The 22,680-nt window shown below is 43.5% G+C and overlaps 1 protein-coding gene across 2 annotated transcripts in view; it reads left to right on the top strand.

Annotated features, from left to right (window-relative positions):
• The window catches only part of JAZF1 (JAZF zinc finger 1), a 311,508-nt gene that overhangs the window by 62,321 nt on the left and 226,507 nt on the right, over nt 1–22,680 (top strand). Inside the window, exon 1 of one of the 2 annotated variants that reach the window (XM_033088423.1) lies at nt 4,598–4,622. The exons of the other annotated variant lie outside the window; for it this stretch is intronic. Within the exon in view, the coding sequence (XP_032944314.1) occupies nt 4,613–4,622 (10 nt within the window). The 5' untranslated portion in view covers nt 4,598–4,612. Of the gene's footprint in view, nt 1–4,597; nt 4,623–22,680 lie in introns of those variants that run through there. 2 annotated transcript variants of the gene reach the window in all.

The following is a 22,680-nucleotide window of genomic DNA, read 5'->3' on the forward strand; positions in this document are numbered from 1 at the left end:
TGTGCAGCGCTGATGTCGACGTCTGTCCGCACTTGACATGTCTGCCAGAATTACTTTCTAAAAAAGTAAATAAATAAAGCTAAACATGCATTAGAATCTTCATTGACTCCTAGAAGCCTATAGAGACACTTTGTAAGAGTCTCTGAGATGCTTCCTTTATGGGGTCCTCACCTTCCCTCACATACAAACACTGCTTCTCTTCACTCTCTGGAGCTACAGGCCCCTTCATAAATGTAAGTTGTTGGACACAGTATCCTTCTACTTGCATTGTCCCTGAACTTCCATTTTGTTGCCTTGAAAACTCCTACTTGTGAATCTGTGGTCCCTTCTTTGATGAAGCTTTCCTGCTTCTTGTGTCCTGTTTTCTTACAGCATTTGGCTACCTGTGCTTTTTCACACTTATCACCTAACACGCCATTAACCTTTTCAAGGGTATTGTCTTCCCAACAGACTGAGAGCTCCTCCGGGGCAGAACCCGTCATTTCTGTAGTTCCAGAATCTGCAAGTGCCAGTAAATAAACTCCAAAAAGCCACTAGGAAATGAGGTTGATTATGTTTTGTTGAGAGCACACCGTGCCCTGTTTACCTGGCTGGCACTTCCATTTGTCTGTATATCGAGGAAAAGAAGCTCAAACCCCGTAGGTCTTCCCTTGGTTAAGAATAGGCCTCTCTGGAACGTTCCAGCTTTAAACAGGTAGGCCTTCCTATAGGCAGAAGATGACAAACTGCAGAGATGTCGTCCTGCCAGACCTGTGGTGAGGCCTGGTCTTCAGGGTTGTGTTCCGACTGGAAGGTGAGAGGTATTCTGTTTAGTCAGAGAGCAGAAATCTCCAAGCTGGCTATGTGCCCGTGTTTCCAGAAGGTAAAGGTGGCAGGTGGTTGCCAGAAGGTGAAAGCACCAGTGGAAGCACGCCAGCCACACAAAGGCTGCGAGCTAGAATGATGAAGTTCTCCGCGGTCTTCTTGACAGGCTCTTACTTCAGCGATCATCTCTGTGGAAAGTCTCTCCTGCTTGCTAAGATTCCCATTGTCCTTCTCTTCTGCTTGTGGGACGCAAGCTTCTGCTTGAAAGAGAAAAGAAGAGTAATAAACAGAATATCCAGGATCTCTGGAGCAAAGAGTTTTAGAAGGAAAAATTGGAATTTTGCAAGAAACTTCTGTCGTTAGCTAAGTAACTTGAAAGGCTCATGTTTAGACCCAGATTTTAGAAGCTTCTTTCCGTTGTTCAGGATCCGTTTATTTCTTAGATAATGATTCAGACATTTTCACGCGGCAAAGCTTCTCATAATCAGGTGAATGAGGAAGTCTTTCCTTTGCAAAACTTGGAGGGCCAGTAGTATAGTAGAAGTGTCTACAAGCGGCTAGAAAAACTGGTCTGAACCCAGGGTTGCTACTCCTAATGGTGTGAGCATAAGCAAGTTTTGTCACCTCTCTAAGCCTTATTTTTGTCCGTAAAATGAGTTTATAAACCCCTAGGTTGTGAGGATTTACAAGAAGCAGATGAGCTCCAGTGCTTCACACAGTGCCTGGTCCATAGCAGGTTTTGGTAAATAGGATTTATAGTCCCAATGCGAATGTAGATTTGTCCGTTGCAACTGTCTGCTGTTGAATCACCCGATGGGCACACAAGGCAGAAGAGCAGCGTGTCCTTTCGTAATTGCGATGGACGCAGTGACTGCTGGACAATAGTGGTCCCTATTTATCGCTCTTCAGATTCTCCTCATCTGATGGAGGGAAGGAGCAGATGGGTAAGGAGTCAGGACACAAGGGTTGGAGAACTGGCTTCGCCACTAGTTAGTCCCATGAGAAGTCACTCTACCTTGCTCCTGAGTCTCCTTGTTTGTATAAAGGTGTGGATCTTTTCCATCACTAAGATGTCCTGATTGTCTCCATAAAGCAGCAGAAGTGGGCCCCTGGTGGTTATGCTGCATGGTGGGTAGGGTGACAGTCACTGGGTGGGACTCCCACCTTCAGATGGCCCTGCGCTGGAGGCATGTTTTCCTTTCCTTTGGGGATTATGTCCCAAGACCAAGTCTTCCTTCTGGACTCCATTCTCCCCAGTCTGCTCTCATCTTTTCCCAGGATCCACCTGGCTGCGTTTTTCACCAAAGATCTTTGTTTGTTTTCAGGGGTTGAGATCTGTTCCTCGTCATTCTTCTGACAAGAGAGAATAATCATTTTTGAGAGGGAGATTATCAGCGGACTTTTCTAAAGTAACTTTTGTGCCTAGCAGATAGCAGACATTTTTATGAACATTTTGCTTTCTCGTAAGCACTGTGTCATTGGCCTTCTTTGTCTCGTTTGCTCTCCTTCCTTTGTTCTTGTTTTTGGTAGATGAACACAGTGCTTTGTATGCCGTATGACCAGATAATTCGAGCTGGCAGTAATCAAGCCTTGGGTCTAATTATCATTAAAGAGTAATTTCATTGCTGACCATAACTGATCTTGTCTTAAACCCACCATTGAACTTCTTTTCTGTCGTGATTATAAAAGAAAAAAAAAAATGCTTTTGGCAATAAACTTTTGAAAACTGGTTTCCTACATTCAGTTGTTTTCCAAACCAGCTTTACAAATTTAAAGAGTGCCTTTATTAATGTAGTGATTTGTCTGCTTTGTATTACATATTCAAAATAAAAGAAAATTGAAACAGTTCATCATTGACATGAATGTTACAAAACCAGCATCTGGTTTGAATAATGAATTTTTTGGTCCAAGTTTTGCTTCATTGAATGAAGCTAATAAAACTGCCCTTGATTGTTTTGTCAGTGACTTCCCCTCTCCTAACTTTTCGTTCCTTTCAGTTGCCAATTTGGAAGCCACTAAGGTTTTCTTCAGAAAGTTCTTTCCTAGAGGTAGGTACTTATTTTATGTAATTCTCAGATGGCCACTTTTCTGTCATCCGCAGGGCTCAGGTGATAACATCCTGTGATCACAAAATCATGGGTTTGGGACATTTCAAGTATCTTCTCTACCAGTTAAGTTCTTGGAACAAGAGCAAAGTAAAAAAAGAGCGCTAGAGTTGGAATGACTGAATATTAGATATTGGTGTAGCACCATAATATCCCAACAATTCAGGGTCAGGTACATAGACAACTGTTGCCAAGTTTTGTTTTTACCTTGAACTTGGATGATTGCAGAAATATACTTGCACCTGGGTAATGATAACACTACTTGGAGGTCACAAAGCCATTCCCACTACTCATGCTGATAACACACGTGCACATGCATGTAACGTACACACATACCCACAGGTAAAAACACACTTTTTGCTAGTAGGTTTTCTGATCCATCGATATCCATGCTAATTATATTTACAAAGCACTTTCAGATTCATCATTTGATTTGGTTTTCAGAAAACCACTTTAAGATGGATAGAGTAAACTGTTATTCCTCTTTTACTCACGAGAAACCTCCTGAAAGAAGTACAGTGAGTTTCTCAAAGACATACAGATGTCATGTGGTAGGAAGAAGTGACATTTTATAACGGCCTATTTTTTTTTTTTTATCACAAGTCCTGTAGTTTTTCAATAAAAAGCTCACTGAAGAAATGAATATATAAACAAACAAACAAATGCAACAAAAAACGAAATTCTAAAGAATAAAACAAAACCCTAAAGGGAAATCTCTCCAGTAGTCAGATAGTAAAAACATAGAAGCAAATGAGTATTTTCTGTTTGTTATTTCTTTGCCTATAATCAGAGTTAGCAATGGTGCAGGCAGGCCTGTTGTAGGTTCGTGAGAAATATTTATTGAATTTCATTGAATTAGCGTTACTTAGCCAAATAGAAAAATAGCAGATTAGTCCTTGATCGATGGATACTTGGACATGTGGATTGTTATCAAACATGAAATTGGCTGAGACGGACTGTCACTTCCCTACTTTCTTCACCTAGAAATAGTTGTCCGCTGCAGTTGGGCATTCAGGAAGGTGTAGGCTAGAAAGTCAGGGGTTGTCCACCTGTCAGCTAGGTCTCAAGCATTACCCCCACTCTATCTTAAAAAAATTCATTGGCAGTTGTGTTTGTACTGTGCTCCTCACAAGAATAAAGGGAAAACAGAAACTGTGGGGTGGGGTTGAAAGGTCCTGTCAAGCAAGGCCCACAGATGAGAGTGAGATTTCTGGTATTGGAGCCATCAGGCAGCTCTGTGGCCAGGTAGGTGGGCACAGCACCAGATCTTCATCTTTCGGGACATCAGGGCAGAAAATATGACCCTTTTTTCACCCTTCTGCAACAGAACTCCACTTTCTTCCTCTGAGAATCCTGGAATCCTTCCTCTCTTCATTTGTCTTTCAACTTTGTAATGCTTTGTAGGTGATGTTCCCCCCCTTTTGCTCCTGCTTCTTTTTAAATTCTGACTCTTCAGGAGCCAAGAGAATGTTTTCCTTTTCACTGATGAACGTGTGTGATGCGCAGGTGTTCCTTAAAAAATATCTAGTACACTTTGTGATGTAACCTTTGCCGCGTCATTCTAGGTTCTCTCCTGATAACTCCTTGCTGGATCCTACCTGTTTAAATTCCCTTTGGCCACGTAAGACTCCAGGCCTCCAATTCCTGTCTCTTTTGGTTTGGCTGCTTCTCTCCATTTTTTGGCCCAGTCTGGCCTTCCACACATGAGGCACGGTGAGCATCCTCCAGTCCATCGTCATTGCCCACGGCTGATTCTTGACCAGGCTTTGGCACAGGCAAGCGTGAGGAATGGAAGAAGTCGTGATCTAGCAACCGACTGACAGGGTTTGGGTCCCAGGTTAGCCCCGCGCTAGCTATATTAATCTAAGACAAGTTAGTTAATGTATACTCACCTCGGTTTCCTTATGTGTAAAATAAGTAATGTTTATTTCGCAGTGTTGTTGAGATGGTGTAATTGGGAGGGCTCTATGAAGTGTTGAGTGTTAGTCCTGCAGACACTTTTTCATGGGGAGCTGATTAATACACTTAGGTAAGGTGCTTAGATTGTTATCAGAGGAATTGTGTAGGAAAGGCAGGCTATCAGAGTTGCCTGAATAAGGAAAGGGATAAGCCGCTCTCGATCAAGACCCTCTCCTACCTTTCCTACACAATGATGAGATCAGTAGATACTGAGTAAGTGGATGGTGGAGGAACAGATTTGTCAGGAAGAGGGGAAGACAAAGGACACGAGCTGGTTTGATTATCTGGAGAGATGAGCTTGGGCACCAAGGGTGTAGGCTCTCTTGCCACCAAAATGTAAGAAGAAGAGCATTAAGTGGAGGCTCCTAGTTGAAATGCTGGTGACCTTGGGGGACTGAATGAATTTGGCAGCAATGGAAAAGTAAATGAGAAGAGAAGTTGGAAAATTAATCCAACCGAGAAATTCACTGGGCCCGGGTACAACTGTGTCCACTAGGAAAAAGCAATGCTGGGAGCACCGTACCTGGCACAGAGTAAGTGCTGAGTAAATGTTTGTTGAATTAATAAATGGGGGCAGTCAAGATGATGTGGAGCGCTAGTTGCACCATTGAGCTGTATCCTCAGGCTATCTGTCTCTCAGCCTTCTGAAAAAGCCTGTCATTGGAAGAAGAGAGTCATTGCATCCCGCCCAGGTGAGCACTTCAACCTGGGAGGGCATGTTCAATCCTGCAGAGCATGTGTTTTTTGGCTCAGGGATGTGACCTGTACCTGGGTAAGATGAGACCCATAAGCCTGCAGTCTGATGTCTCTCTGTTTTAATTTGAAGGGCACTGTTAGTTTAATAAATGATCCTTATGAAAATTGTTTTAGTTCTATTTTGGGATCTGGAAAGTGGAGCTTTTTATGAATTGTGTGGCAGTAAACTAAGTTAGTTGTGTGTGTCCAGTGCTGGTCATTGTGACTCTGTGTTCTTTACTTTAAACCGATAATAGAATGACATTTTATTCTGATACCGTAACCCACGAGGTCGTCATGTCCTGTATTCCTCCTTTGTTTGTGCACCTTTGGTTGACGACATTTTACTGAATTTTGTATCGTGTCTCTGCTGGCCAGCTGTGGTGGTCTCTGGCTTACACAGCATCAATGTCATTTTTGGCTTGAGAGGCTAGTTGGGACACTAGCTCCCTATATTCTTGGCTGTTTCATGCTGCATGTGATGAAACACATCCCCAATTGAGGTCTCATCAGCTTCCAGGGCGAAGCACCGTGTTTACAGGTACCAAGAACATTCTCCACCCTCCAGAGCACATTTCTTTAAGTCATTTGGTGCAAAGACGAACACTACTCCTGTAAGTGACATGGCCACTTGTGGTTTAGCCTCTACATGGTATGTATATGGTTTTTAAGATAAACAGAAGAGCTTTAAGGGACTGGTTTTAGAACTCGGCACATGATGACAAATGCCTGAAGATACTTCACTCAATAAGAACTGGAAACTTACTCTAGTGGGGGGTTTGTAGGGTTGGTTGGTATTTGAGGGACAATTAAAAAGCACATCTGTAAGAGTGGGAGATTTAGATGACAGACTAATTTGATGTTTTTAGCTTGTGTCATTTGGAATAGCTTAAAGTTTAGATGCTTCTGCTGCAGTTATAAGTTTGTGGTCACCTTTGTTCCCTCTTCCTGTGATAAAGCAACTGGGATATAATTTAAATAACTTTCCTAAACTTGAAATGTGTTAGGAACTACGGAAGTCCTGTAACCACTCAGATTTCTCCAGTCTCAGTCTTGGGCAGCCCACTGAACCGCGGGGCCTGCATGTAAGATGGAAGTCGAAACACGTGAACCTGTCTTTCCTAACTCAGTGGAATTTCGTGTGTCTCGCTCGTGTAGAGCACAGTATTTCCTAGATGTATGTATGGTGTTCTGAGCTGAAAGGAGTATTTATGTAGTGCCTGTCAGAGGTATGCTTGGTATGAAAACTGGAAGTGATTTTCCTCACTGGTTTGTTTAAAATTCTCGAGCATAATGCTGTACTCACATAGCTTTTATTCACCGAGTCTCCTTTACAGTGTAGGGAAAATGGCCACGTGGTGAATGAAATAAATACACTGGACTTGATCCTCAGAGCGAGAAAGGCCTGTAATGTTTATGTGAAAAGGTGATCCTCTGTTCCTTCTGCTTGGCAGAAGGCCTGGATGTACAACGAGGTATTGCCATGTGTCAGATCTCGTGTCTCTCAAGAACCTGGTGTTGTCTTGTTACACGTAAGTTTCAGTTATTGAAATGATGACATGCGATAATGGCTGCACTGGTGCACACCAAGCCACGTGCAAGGCCCGGTGAGCGGCTGATGGAGGGAGTGGCTATGGGAACATTAACTCCGGATTCCCTCACTTGTGTGTGACGAAAATATCCATCCCGGTGTGGGACTTAACAGCAGGCGGGGGGAAAAAAAATCATTGCTCACTGGAAGCAAAAAGGGTCATGTCAGCAACACTAGGGAGAGTCTGTATTTGTAATCCTTTGGTCTGATAGGGACTCATTCATTTTTCTCTGGCTTCACTGTAATAAAGCAAGCATCTTGTATGCCGAAGTAAGCTGCAAGACACCATCCACAGTGAAGATTGTTCTTGTACCTGCTGAACACCTCCATACGTGCTGGGATTGGGTCCTGGCAGCACGCGTCATGAGCGTCCCTGTGTGTTGTCCTTAAACAGTTTCCCAAGCCATCTAAGCCTTCTTGGGAACATGTTGTTACTCCTGGAAGAGTCCAGATGCAGAATAATTTGGCTGTTTTGTTTGTTTGTTTTTAATGAAGAAAAAGAAATCCAAGATTGATGAAGATGAGAATCAGTATTCTCATCTAATGAGTCATATAATGTGAAAAAGGAAAGCTTTTTCTGTAGAAACGTGTGTGGTTCTTTCTGACTGACACTCTTCCTCCTTCCACTTCTTGGGTAATGCAGTCTTAACATCACACAGCGAGAGGAACAAGTCAGGCGTGGTCTGTCCTTGACAAGCAAAATCTTACAATTAAGCTGATTAAGTCTTAAGTCAGTACGTTTTCTAACTTTGATGTTAGGGTCTTTAATAGGATATAATTTTATGAGTTGCCTCTTTCTAAAGGGGCTAGGGGGCATGAGGAAGGAAATCCATTTCTAAAATGTAAAGTTTGACAACTAAAACGTAAAAGTGAAGCTCCATAGTATTATTACCCTACTTTCACCTCTACACAGTCCCTAAATGGAGCTGGCATTGTCACTGGGCTCCTGGGCTCAGGTATCCCAGGACGCAGTTTAATCCACTTGAAAGTCCTTATGTGTTCAGCTCAATTAGATTAATTACCTTCCTCACCAGGATTCACCGTGCTTTGTGACTAACAATAGCTGTTAGTTTTAGCAGCAGTAACTAACTGTTAGTTTTGCAAGTAAAAAGTTACTATTATTAGCCTCTAAAGGGCTATGGCTTTTGGGGAACTCAGAGAGGTGTTTTAAACAATCATTCTACCCGAGATGGAATATAGGTTAGCAAATTTGTCTGCAAGCTACTGAGATTTTTTACTGGATGTGAGATATTTGCATTTAGAAGAGAGTTCTCATTCTGTATCTATGGTGTGTCCAAAAGTAATTCCAGGTGTGTCATGAAAAAACATGCTATTTTCTGTACCTCTTGGAGTTAATAGAGTGTTTTGTATTTTCTTGGTTTCCTCATTGAGCTGAACCCAACCTTTGGTCCATTGAGAGTTGACAGAGAAACCCACCCTGCGTGAGATATGGTGGCATCATCAGAGCCCAGCAAAAGTCAAGGACAGAGTTCTCTCTCTGAGCTGCATGGAGGCCGAGCAGTGTTTCTGACATATTATAAAGGGAGATCTCGTACTCTGTGCACTCTTAAATGATCATACTTAATCTTTTCATCTCCCCTAGTCCCTTCCCCTAGTCTTCTCCAAGGGAAGACAAAAATCCCAATTTGTGAGTAAGGTAATCATTTGTAGGTTTCGACATTGACTGGATCTATGAACCTAATTTTTCCAGAATCCTAGTCTTGTGGGAATTCTGTTACCAACCTTTGTACTGAAATAGATAAGTAAAAGAGAGGTGAGGAATGGTCGTAAAAGAAAGACCATTTGGTCCCATATCTGGCAGATTGGGGCACATCTTCAGTATAATAACAGTGATACTAATAATACTATTCACATGTTTATCTAAGAGTCAAATTATTTAAGTTACTTTCACATTCTTTATTGCGCATGTCCTTTGTATAACTGAGAGAGGGAAGGGCAGGTACCATTTAATCCTATTTGTTTATTCAACAAGCATTTATTCAGTGCCTACTGTGTGTCAGGCCCTGTTTTAGGTACTAGGCTGGGAACAAAAACAATAAAAAATTCCTGCTTTTGTGGGACTTAAATTAGCTGTGAGGAGACAGGCCATAAATAAATGAAGTGAAGGAAATACAAGTTATGTTGAGTAGTGTATCTGCTCTGGAAAAAAGGAAAGGGGATAAGGACTGTGTGTCGTGGTGCTGGGGAGTTTTGTCACAATACTTACCAGGGTCGTTGGGGAATCACCTTCTCACATTGGTGAGAAGACATTTTGAGTAATGACTTGAAGAAGGTAAGAAGCGATTATCTGGGGAAACAGTATGTCTGGTAGAGGGACTCCTAGTTCACTGGCCCTGAGGTGGGAACCTGCCCAGTATGTTTGAGGAGCTGCGGGGAGACCCGTGGGGATGGAGTGAGTGAGGAAGAGGGTCGTGGGAGATGTGGTGGGGTGTCCACATATAGGCCAGTGCGAAGATGTTGGCGTTTCATCTGTGGGAGATGGAGAGCCATTGTGGGGGTGGTTGAGCAGAAGAGTGACATGATGGGCGAACATGTTAATAGTTACCACTCTGGCTGCTGTGTTCAGAATAGACTGAAGGGACACTGATTTGGGGGCTCTTGCAATAATCTAGGATGGAGATGATAGTCCTGGACCAGGGTGTTAGCTATGAGGTGGTGTGAAGTGGTGGGTTCTGGGTATATTTTAGAGGTAGGGTCAACAGATTTGGGTTTAAGGCATGAGGGAAAGATGAAAGTCAAGGATGACTCCCAAGTGTTTGACCTGAGCAACTAGAAGGCTTGTTCATCACTCACTGGGAAGAGGGTGACTGGGAGGCATAGGTTTTGAGGGCTCGAGGGAGATCACTGTCATCCTGTATAGGCCCTGTGAAGTCTGAGACCTCCACATGGTTATGTCCAGTGGGCAGGCTGGACATATTTCAGGCTAGAATTCAGGGGACTGGTCAGAACTGAAGATACAGACATTTAGGAAGAGTTGGGGTAGAGGTGGAATTGAAGCCGGAGACTGGATGAGATCTCCTGGCAGGTGAGAATAGAGAGAATGGGGAAGAGGTCAAGGGTTGACCCTGGGCACTGGGAAGATACGAAGCTGAGAGAGGTAGAGGAGCCAGTAGGGGAAACAGAGACAGAAGGAGCTGCCACGGAGCAGGGAGGAAAGCCAGGAGGGCTACAAGCTGGAAACCAAGTCAAAGTGTCCCCACAAGGAGGGGTGATTGTCCCTGTCCCTATTGCTGTAGGTCAAAACCGACTCCCAGCTGGTCATACACTTAGGCCCACGATAAATGGCTCCCCAAAGGCCGTGGCTGGGAAACAGCGGGGCTAGGACTCAACGTCAAGTTCATCACTGTCTTTCTGCCAGGAGAGCTCTTTGGCCTTACCTGACCTTCGTGTGCCATTTTATGTTGTCACGTGCTTCTTGCATTGCAGTGTAAATGTCTACATTAGTTCCTCTATTTCCGCAGCAGTATCTCATTCTTTTGTTCTTTAGTTTGTAAGAAAATTTTGTCTCCCATATCTTTTATATAAATATGTAATGTATGTTCATTTTAGAAAAACTAGAAAAACCGATAAGCAAAAGGAAAAATAGTTTAGATGAATAATAATTGCACCACGCAGAGAAATTGGTGTATGTCCTTCCAGACTTTTTTCCAGCCATCTAAGTGGACATACATATTCTTTCCAAAGATGATTCTGTAGTAAGTATGTTACATATTACTTTTTATAACCTTTTTTTAAATCAATGATATGTCATGAGTGTCCATATTGGTGTGCATATTATGCAAATTGTTTTATCTCTCTCTTTTTTAAAAATAGTGCCTGGATATCTACAATATAGTTTGCCAAGTTCGTGATTATAAGAAGTAATCTAGAGGGTAAGGGGGTAGATGATGGTAAAGGGGATCTATGGTGATGGAAGGAGAACTGACTCTGGGTGGTGAACACACAATGGGATTTATAGATGATGTGATACAGAATTGTACACCTGAAATCTATGTAACTTTACTAACAATTGTCACCCCAATAAACTTTAATTAAAAAAAAGAAGAAGTAATCCAGGGATCACCTATGGGAATTAACCCCGAAATAGGAGAGTCATGATAATGGGAAGTTTATATTCATGGAGCTCTACCATGTAGTGGGTAGGCAGTTTGCCAAGCATTTTATTCACAGTGTCATTTAATTCTCAACAGTCCTGTGAGGTACTGTTATGATCTCCATTTTTGTAGTTGAGGCCCCAAGATTTAGACACGCTCATGGTTGTGATGCAGCATGGGTGGGAGTTGGGATGGATTTGGACCCAGTCAGCCCAGCTCCAGGGCCCACAGCATTCTCCATTGTCCGTTTCTTCTCTCTCACTGTATGTTCACATTTGACCCCATACTGAGCTGTCTATGAGCTGCCTGCCCCTTCCCTGCATTCATTTCTCGGGGCAGCTGGCCAGGTAGGATGGTGGAAGGGAGCACGTGCTGGGAGCAGCATCAATGATACCTGCTTCCCACTCAGAGTGGCACCACCACATACCCCAGTCACCAAGCCGTATGTGATGAGGTGCCATTTATTCTTCTGTGATTCATGTAGAAAATTAGGGTTTCATCCCTCAAGGTTCACTGGTTAAAACGAAAAAGCTCGACATCTAAAAGAGTCCCTAGTCATATCGATCCCCTTTGGGCTTAAAAAAAAGTAGCATCTCAACCCATTAGTTAAAGACATATTTGCTTTTTTATAGATTCTCAAATCTGTCAGTACCTTTTGAGATTCCTTTTTCAAACCTTGTGCATCTTCGTTTTGTTAGATATTCTTGTGGTAGAATAAACATATATAACATGTAATATATGTAAATATGTAGTGTATAGTATGCAGCATACAATGTAATTGTGTGTCTGTGAGAGAGACGGGCTGACTATGTGGGATAGAGTAGTTAAAATGTTGACAAGCTGCAGTGCCAGATGTATCAGATTGTGTTTGAAATCACAGTTGTGGTGTTATTTGCAAAATTAATGTGGCACAGTGACAATGAAAAGGGAATTGCTATATTCCCAGTGCCCCTGTTGTCACCTGTAAAGTTGGAGAAATTGATTGCTTGCTTCATTAAGTCACTAAACATCATGCTTCAAAGCAATACTGAAAATGCAAAATACCGTACAAAGCATTCGGGTGTTATTCTCTTTATAGGTTCTCAGCTTACATCATCTCTTAAGTAACTACTACCACCAGCTCACTGTTAGATTAAGTAACATTTATCTTTATCTAAATAAATGGTAAGTGCTGCTTGAGGGTTTGGTTCGTTCATTCCAGTTTTTAACCCAACACAGAACATCATGCTTCCACACACATGCCCCAAAGCTGTTTCGCGGTGGTCCTGGTCCACAAACTTGGTCTAGCTATTCTCCTGATTCTTCACTTCCAGGCAGACCTTTGCTTTTCAGAATATTGGCAGGGGATTTTAAAAGCAGTGCATATTGGTGATCATCTTGTGACTCTTTTCCATCCTCATGCTTCCTTGAAGGTTTGCATCTAGAGTGATCAGAGAATAAAGGCACTTCTGTGATGGATGAAGTTAAATAGAGCTCTTTCCTAGGAAACTACTTACACTGCTAATACCGTGTTTCTCCGAAAATAAGACCAGGTCTTATATTAAGGTTTGCTCCAAAAGATACGTTAGGTCTTATGTTCAGGGGATGTCATCCTGAAAAATCATCCTAGGGCTTATTTTCCGGTTAGGTCTTATTTTCAGGGAAACAGGGTAGAACCTGACATGCCGTGTCTAAAATACAGAAAAAGTAAAGTAAACTTGTGGAGTCATCCTTAGCGTTCGGATGTTGTCTGCCACCCAACTTCCATGCTTCTGAGAGTATCCATTCCCGTTGCTAAGCTGCGAACCTCCTCAGTCAGTAAGAATCACATCTTGTTAGTTGAATGTACATACGTTCTACCTGAATAGTCAGTAGTTTCAGAAAGAAAACATTTGTAGTGGCTGTGTACTTTACAGAAATTTTAGGCAAGCCCAGAGATACTAATCTGAAACCCAGAGTTTGTGTCAGGATTGTGGCTCATAAAAAAACGTTCTTCTATGCTCTTTTATAAATCTTGGCTTACAGTTTATTTTGAACTTGATTGATGAACAGAAGTTTTACTCTCGTTGACTAATGCAGATCGGTTCCTCCACTCATCCTCTGTTGAGAACTTGCCTCTTGCTCTCTTTTAATAAGTGGGGAGTATGGAACATGCTGTCCATTTCTCTTCCTTCCAAATTTGGATTTCAGATTAATTAACAGAATAAAGCGAGCATCTTTCAAAATTTGATTTTAAGTAAGTGGATATATATCATGAAGACTATTAAAAAGAACAGGATGTTTGGTGTGCCTCCCTTCCCTTAGCACAGAAACTTCTCTTGGCTGTCCCCCATATTGAGGCCGGCCAGGGATAGCTCTGAGCACCAAAATCTTGGCGACAAAACAACCAAGTATCTTGGTAGGAGAGTGAAGACCCCCGTCTTGTTCATCAGTTTTGTTTTTGTCACTGGGTAACTTTTTAAAATATGTTAAAAACCGGTGCCATCTTGCACACTCCCTCTCCCTCAGTTTGGTGAGGTGCCAAAGCTTGGAAGACTTAACCTTTCTCAGTTGGAATTTATTAGCTGTAAAAAAATGCTTTCTAGTCTTGCTGGAAGTTGTGAATAGACAGTGAAAATTTCATAGATTTTTTTTTTTTCCGGTTAGTCTAAATACAAGTTTTTCTTTTTTTTAAGTCCTAAATCCTTTCACATTGCAATTTCGGGCTGGGGGTGTGTTGGGTGACTATCGGATACAAGATAAGATATTGGATATTTGGACAAAATCAACTGTCCTCTTTGAAAAGAAGGGGAAAGTTTCAGTTCCATTAATGCAACTAATTCCCAGGTTATTCTAAATCACGTTGGCCAAAATGTCAGCAGTAACTCAGTCAGGCGACAGTGAGGCTGACAGCCCTAAATCCTGGTCCTAGCTTAGCCCCTGTGACTTCTTCGGAAAAGTAAGAGGAGCTCATGGCTGCCTACCATGACAGAGAGAGACAGAGAGAAAGCATTTAGTTAAGGACATTAGTTAAGAACATTTAGCTTTGTTTCGTGAACAATGTCAAAAGAGGAATTTGGGCGTCATTAGTGGACTTCACGGGTCTTCCGGATGAACTGGGAATGAATGATGCTGTCCTCAGAGTTTCCTGATAATTAATTAGGTGAGGTACTGTGTGTGGTGTGCTCAGCACAGAGCGGGACACGTTAATGTACGGGGAGTGTAAGCTGTGGCTATTACCATTATTTTTAAATCATCTGTTACCATCAAATGATGACTTGTGAATCCTAGCATTCCCTTATTCCCAGTGGGACACGTGACAAGTCATTCCTGCATTCAAGGGAACTAGAATCGAGGTAGGACCTAGGTGTGCTTTCAGTAAAGGGGATCCTGAAATCAAAAGTGAGCACTATTTCATTACAGAATGGAATTTGCATTCTGTTGGAGAGGTTGTGATTAGTAGGATTGATTTGTTGATGTTGTTCGGTAGTTGGTTACTGCGCACCTTTTACGAGCCAGGCACTTGGCTGGGTGCTCAATATATAAACACGAAGAAGACAAATGTGGTCCCTGCACTCAGGGAGCTTGTATTTTCTTGGGCTGCAGACAAGTAAAGAAGCAGTTGCAATTGCTGAATAAATGCAAGATACAGCTTTCTCTTTGGTGCCTACTGGGGGCATTTGCTCCAGACTTGGAAGGTCAGGGATAGCCTGGTGGAGAAAGGGACCTTTCAGATGGGACCTGAAGGACAACAACGGAATATTCCCGCAGAGGCGGGGGATGAGCCTTGGTTTGTGGCAGACAGAGCGTGGTGCATTGGAGGAACTTAAAGGACCCCATTATGGCTGGAGTGTAAGGTCAGGATGGGGGCTGGAGGAGGGCCAGAGTCTGCAAGCCTTGGCATGGAGACGGGAAACAGCTGTAAGCAGGGGAGTGGCCTGGGTTGGTTTGCATCTAGAAAGATCACTCTGGCCCACCCTGTGGAGGCTGGATTGGAGGAAGGCAAACTGGAGGCAGAGAGGCCAATTAGAAGGGGGTCTGCGTAGTGAGTGCAGGTGCGAGGGTGACGAGGGCCTGGACCAGGGTGCTGGTGAATGATGACCATGATAATAACCACGAGGGTTTCACCTGCCCCATGGAGCACTTCCTGTGCCAGGCACTGCTCTGAGTACCTTATCAATAGTAACTCTTTTCACCTTCAGATTACCTTTGGAGGTCTGCGCTATGAGTGTATAAAATGTGTTATTCCACTGGACAGATGAGGAGCCCGAGGGCCAGGAACTTGCCCAGGTACATTGTTGTAAATGGCAGGGGCAGGGTTTGAACCCAGGTGGACTGTCTTGACCATCATGCATGAGTGAGTGGATTCAAGGCATATTTGGGAGGTGGAATGGATAGCACTTGATGATTTTGACTTGAGGGTGGGTGATGAGACAAAGTGATGCCCGGTTTCTGGCCTGGGTATCCAGGTGGATGGTGGTGACCTTGACTGAAATGGGGGATACGTCATGGCGAGCAGACTTGCGATTGAAGATGACGAGAGACAGGTTCTAGACATGCTTGATTAGGGATGCTAATCAGGAGAGTTGAAGGTGGGATGCAGATTTCAGTAGCATCATCACATACGGGCAGATAAGTTTGCCCAGAGGGAGGATCCATAGTTACAGAAGAGCAGCGGGCCCGAGAGAGTAAAACCAACATCTGAAAAGCAAGAAGAAGAGGATCCCAAAGGAGACTGAAGAAGAGTGGTGGTGAGCTGGAAAGCAAAGCAGGAGAGCTTGAGCACAGAAAGGGAAAATGGGGTTTCAGGAAAGGAGGACAGGCTCTCAGTGCTCTGCACTTGCCAAGAGGTTTAGAAAGATTAAGGGGGTCCATCAGATGTAGTACAATTGAGGTCGTTTGGTGACTTCAACTAGAGCCGGTTCCGTGAACTACGCGTCTGTAGTCAAGAGCACATTGGGTGTGGGAAGAACTGGGAAGTGAGCAACGGGGAGGCAGCTGTGCAGACCAGGCTTCTAGAATCAGGGCTGGGAAGTAGAGAGTTAGGGAAGGTTTTCTTTTGTCTATTTAAAGATGGGTAAGTAGGCAGGTTTAAGTACGGATGGAAAAAGACGCTGATGGGACGTGAGGGCCCTGAGGAGGGAGGTAAAGGACATCAGGGTAGGGAAGGAGACAGGCAGAGTGTAGGTGCTGGAACATTGCAAATGGGAGCGGAGAGCTGAGGAAGAACTGGCCGTCTAATTAATGGCTTATTCCTTACGGGTGGTGAGAGGCAAGGTGGCCTGCTGAAGATGAGGGGAGAGGTGGTGAGGTCAGACTCTTGGTAGTGGGAGAGGTTGCTAAGACCTGTCTAGAATGGGAAGGCGAGCCAACCGGGAAAGTGTGGAGGGTTGTGGGCAGCTCTGTTAGGTGGAAGGTAAGCGGAGGGCACTGCAGGCAGACCGTGTTTTATTGCGGCTCGCTGTATCGCACTCCGCAGATGTTGCGTTTTTTACAAATTGAAGGCAAGAACCCTTCTCCAGCAAAAAGATTACAACTGGCTTTATGGCAGTACTGTCTTTAGTGTGGTGGTTTGGAACCGAACCCCCAGTATCTCTGAGGCCTGCCTCTAGTTTCTACCTCAAGGTAGAATGATTGACTTGTTAACTATTTGAAACCGCAGGTTCTCATCAGCCAGTAAAATATTGTTGAACTTTACTTTCTATAATTTGTATTATTCAAAACATAACGAACAGAAACATACAGAGATTTATTGAAAATGCTTTTTAAAACTACTATCCCTTCCCTGGAGATTCTTAAACACTCCCATAAGAAATCTTGCCCACCACCCCCTATTCAGAAGCTGAATGGTGGAGCGTCACATAGTACAAAGGCAATGCTTTAGACAGGGCACCTGGTACCCACCTGGAGAAGTATACATGCAGGTAAGACTGTCTGCATGTGTACTCCTGAATTTTGCCTCATTTGGGCAGCTTCTTGTTTACATAAGTTCCCTATGCCCTCCCCATAGCTGAAATCATGTCATGATTTAAAAAAAATAATAAAAAAATAATCTTCCATGCCGACTATAACTCCTGACTCCAGGGTCGAACCTATCCTTCCTCTTTGGGCTCATGTCCATTCCTCCCTCCCATGTTTCCTCTCTACCTCAAGACCCGCTAGGGGTAGGTTGTGACTCATAGGCTTGCCTTGACCTTGGTCTTCACTCAAAAGTGCTATCCCCGGGTCCCTTCCAGGTGGGGTCCCATCTAGCCACTGGCTCCACATGTCCAGGATGGCGTTGTAAGCTCAGCGTCTCAAAGCTCTATGGATCTGAGCCCTGCCTGTGTCCTGCCTCAGGGGAATATCACGAAGGAGAGAAAGTAGGGGCCAACACCGGTGTGCTTCTCCTAGGCCTCTCTTACCTGAATCCTTTCACAGTGTGGTTTGCTCATAAAACCCACGCTTTACTTAAATGGCAGTAAAAAATCGTTCTGTGAATCTTGGGCAAAGGCAATAAATAACAACAAAAATTAGTCTGTCTTTGTATGTGCCAAGTGAAAATCCAGCCCAAGTAAATATGTATTGTTTCATTGAAAAAGGAAAAAAAAAAAGTACTGGTTGCGACCTGCTAACTCGATTGACCCAGTATTTGAAAAACACTGCCTTACCCTTGGGTTTTCACCTAATTATTAAATAACACAATGGAAAATGTGTGTTTTCAGATACAAAGGGATTAAAAATAGACGAAACAGAGCAGCCACCGTTCCCTCTCAAATGGTAAAATCTAGATTGGTTGACACTTTTGAATTCAGCTGTGTCATAGGTTTATTCATGTTTACATTGCAGTCACCATTTAAGACTACACTTATTTTTATTTAGGAATAGTTGTGTCATAGTGGAAGGGCACAGAGCTAGTCATTGGGGGAGCTGGGTTCAAGCCCCCACTTGGTTCCGAGTGAATTGGGTGGCCTTAAAGAAGTAAACTTCCTCCCTATGTGTTTCACATTCGTCCTATAAAATCCAGTGCCTGGACTAGATTTTTGGTTTATATTGTTTTAGTTCTAAAATTTTTTTACCCTACTCCGGGACTTAAATACAAAAGTTCTAGAAACATAGTGTTGCTCAACTGTAAATGTTTTCTCAAAATCTGAACCTTCCAGAGTGTGTTCTCACCCAGCACTTTTTCTAGTTAAAAATTCAAATTTCACATGCAACTTCCAGAAGTAAGCAGTGGAAACATTTATTCTCTACGACAATGCAATATTTTTTCATATTCACGTGCCCACCCAATTTTGTGAATTGACGAAATGATATCGTGGAAGTTTCATCTTCAGGCAGCACGTTGTTGCTTTTCACTGGTAACATCACTAATGAAAATCAAGAAAGTGGGGTCTGGTCGCAGCTCTGTGAAGTGTTGTGCTCCTTCATGCCCTGTGTTTCATAACGTGGAGCTGGTCAGACAAGTTCATGGAACCAGCCTTGATGTTAACTTCTTCCCCAGCCATAGGACACCATTTCTGAGCAGCACTCGCTCTAGAAAATGTCCTCTGCCCTAGGCAACCAGTGTGTCTCCACCTGCTCAATCCATTTGTCTGTGTGGCGCTGGGCTTCCATCATAAATGCCACCTCAAGATTTATTACCTTCCAAATGCATGCCACTTTTGGGATTGCTAATCTTTTCCCACCTGAGCGCCTCATCTGTCTTCAGCTAGTATCCTCAGAGATTTGCTTGCTATTATTGTCACGGTTTTGCACTTGTATATATGTGGACTTCTCCAACTAGACTGAAAGGTGCTACTTCGTGAGTACTGCTCAGTGAATGCTTTTGGCATTGATGGGTGGATGTATGAATGAACCAGGGCTGCTTGATTGGATGCCGGCCCCCAGGCAAGTGCGTTACCGCAGGTGGAAAAAACCACTTGACGTATGTGAATGGGCCAATGGTGTTATCTTTGTTTACCAGCCATGTGACATGACTATTGTAGTTGTCACGATATGTGTTTTGTGGTGGTTTGCCTAGTATTTCTATGTCTACCTCCTCTTAGGCACATAGTAGGAGCACACTTCCCAGCCCAATGGCTGCGGTTGAGTTATATAAGTAGTTGAATCGCAGTGGCTGGGTCCATAGGATTGGTTCTAGCCAGTGAGTTCTGAGTATGAAATGATGTGTGGCACATCTGGGCAAGGGCATGTAATTACTCAGGTGAGATGCGAGGTTCTCTGGAGTCCCCTTGTCCTCCTTGCGTGGTGACTGGTAACTCTCAAAGAGTAAGTAGTGTGAGCAAGAAATAAGCCGTGTGCATTTGGGGGTTGAGCCTTTCCTCCACAGAACGTATCCTATCCTGACCATACGGTCATCTTTTTTCTACTTGGAGATTATAACATGCATTACGTCATTCGACACGGCACAGTAGTTAAGAGCCCAAACTCGGAACCAGAATGCCTGGCTCTGCCACATGCCTACTTGTGTGAACTTGGGTACCGTGTTATCTGCTGTGTGCCTGAGTTTCCTCAGATGGGAATTAAAATCAGGAATTGAATAATGGTGCCTGTGTGGTGGCTTGGTTTTGAGACTTTAATGTGTTATCGCTGTAAAGAGGCGTGGGCTCTGGTTAGATGTTAATATTTTGAGTCAAATAAATAAATGTACCTAAGAGCTGTGGGAGAACTTAAGGCATTGACCATCTAACACGAAGGAAGGTTGGAAGTCTCATAGACGGCCTGTGAACAAGCAGGTCTGTTGGTGAAGGCTGGCTAGTGACTCGGGGCTGACTTCACACCTGCATCCAGAGCTCTCTGAATGCTTGTGAGATAGTGGCAGACCCGGAGCCTGGAAGCCGTCGTGCCTGTGCAGGAGCACATAATGCCCTGGACTTATTAAAAGAAGTTGCCGTGTGGCCCCTGGGAGTCATAGAATTTCTAAGAGTTACTTCCTTCCTGACATTGTGCCACTTCTCTGTGCAGGAGACCTCTCAGATTTGAGCGAGGTCCGTTCCTGCCTCCTTCAATCTCAGGTCCCCCGAGCCTTCCCCTTTTCACTCGGTTACCTGGGATCCCACCTCCTTCCACAGGCGCTCCTGGTCACATTTTGTTATAAATGTCTACCTCATAGAACTCTCCCAGTTTTTACCTCAGGAAAAAATGCAGGTACACTCACTTCACTTAATATGCCTGTGCTGTTTGTTTCATTGTGTCAATATGTGTTACTTCATCTATTTTAAGAAACAAGCTCTCAGGCGAGGATTTGGCTTAACTCATTTATATGGGCGTTAGTAAAATGCTCTGTGGAGTTAGAGACACCTAATAAATGCTTTAGACTTTTGAATGATGCTATAATCATTTTAATGGAGGCTGATGTGTGTGTATTTAAACAAATGGCATGTTTTCAGCAACATTCTGGCAAATTAGCAGCTTCTAAATTAAAAAATAGAGTCTATACATAGAAAATGGATTTTGTAAACTGCAGTAACATGCAGTTATATTGCTAAGCTGATTTAAGCAGAGGCCGAAACACCGTGGTGGAGCGAAATTTATTATTATATTTTACTATATTTGTTTTCTGAAAAGTTGGTTGGCATGGCAGGGGTTAGGTGGGAAAGGGGGGCAAGTTAAAGGCGTTATTGTGAATTTAATGCATATTTTAAAGAGTTAGTTAAAAAAACCCTTCATATTAGGTTAGCAGATGGGATTTGGCACCACCTCTTGCCGCACATGTGCCCTTTTCATTAGGAATGTGTGCCTGATGTGGTGCAGATGGTATTTAAGCCACTTAGTAATATTTTCCACAACCTGTTTTTAGTAATTAGGCTTGCATTTGCTGGTTCAAAATACTGGACTGCCTTTTGGCAACTTTGTAAACCAAGGAAATTGAAATGTGGTCAGTTTACCAGCAGAGGGCAGTGTAAGGCAGTGTTTCGTTCGCAGTCAGCCTCCCCGCTGCTGCGTTTCCACGCTGGAGAGCTAGAATGTTCTCAGTTTAGAGATCTGATTTGAGAATTAAAAAAAAAAGGTTTATTTGACAGCGACACATTTTAAAGGTCCTCTGTTGACTGCCCTCCAGTAAGACAATAATTTTTCCAGAACAGATTTGCAATTTTATTTTATGAATTTAATTATTTCTTGATTCTTCCATCAACCAGTATGCATGACTGTGCCGTCTGTAAGTCATTTTATTAATTCTCTTAAAAGATACCATATTTAATTTGATGAGAGATTTTTTTTTTTTTCCCTCAGCTCAGTTAGTGAATACTAATGTTTTTCAATTTGAGGGGTTTGCATTGTTTTGAAGACAGGTAGTAAAGGTCATTTCTGAGTTGTGTGGTCCAGTCAAGTGTCACTGACCTTCAGAGAGTGACACCAAGGACTGCCTCTTATTATAGTCTGTTGTGTTATATTCTATTGTGCTTCATAACGTCACACCATTGCTTTTTACACATACACTTTTCCTAACCACAACACCTCTCGGTGAACCCAACTCCATGGCTTTCTCATTCCCCTTGTTCCTATTTTCCCTGACTCTAAAAGCACCGTCTTTACCCTCCCCCTTCTCTCTTTATTGCAGCTTCTAAATTCTGTTCACCCTTCTCCTTTTTAGTGTCTTACATCGTATACCAGCCTCTCTGTTGTGGACTGAATGATTGTGGCCCCCCAGATCTATATGTTGAAGCTCTAACCCCCAATGTGAGTATTTGGAGATGGGGCTTATGAGCAGGTGATACAGGTTAGTGAGGTCATAAGGGGCGATGCCCTTAGAACACAAGGAAAGAGACGCCGGAGCTCTCTCTGCCAGAGCTCTCTCTGCTATGTGAGGACACAAGCCAGGAAGAGGGCTCTCACCAGGACCCCAGCTGGCTGGCACCTTGATCTGGGATGTCTAGCCTCCAGAGCTGTGAGAGAATATATTTCTGTTGTTTAGACCACACAGTCTATGGTATTTTGTTAGGGCAGCCGGAGCTGAATAAGACACCCTCTTCGTATCTTATGGGGACTAAAGGGACAGAGAAGGGAACCATCACTGTATGTTGGGAGGTAGCAGAGGCTCCGCTGGAAAGGACAGGTGGGCTGAGGATTAGTAGAGAGACAGGGGACCAACCAACCGCCTGTGGTGGGCGTCTGGCCAGCAGGTCTGGGAGAACGAGTGAATGCTTACGATGACCCTGCGTTTGGTGGAGAGTGAACAGATGGACTCGGATGAAAATGAAGACCGTGAGGATAGATGGCACAGGCTGGGTGAAGCCTTGAAAACCAGTCTCAGTAGTTTGGCCTCGATGCTGCGGGGAGCTTCTCAAATTGGGAGATGCCAAACTTGTGTACATGTGGGTGTCTGGGGTAAGCCAAACCACACAATAAGGACTGTGCCTCTCCCTGGGTGCCAGTTTTTCTGGTGTGGCTTCTGTCTTGCTGGGACCTCAGATACGTTTCTGGGTATGTA

Source organism: Rhinolophus ferrumequinum, chromosome 20 (assembly GCF_004115265.2).
Source record: "Rhinolophus ferrumequinum isolate MPI-CBG mRhiFer1 chromosome 20, mRhiFer1_v1.p, whole genome shotgun sequence".
Taxonomy (NCBI): domain Eukaryota; kingdom Metazoa; phylum Chordata; class Mammalia; order Chiroptera; family Rhinolophidae; genus Rhinolophus; species Rhinolophus ferrumequinum.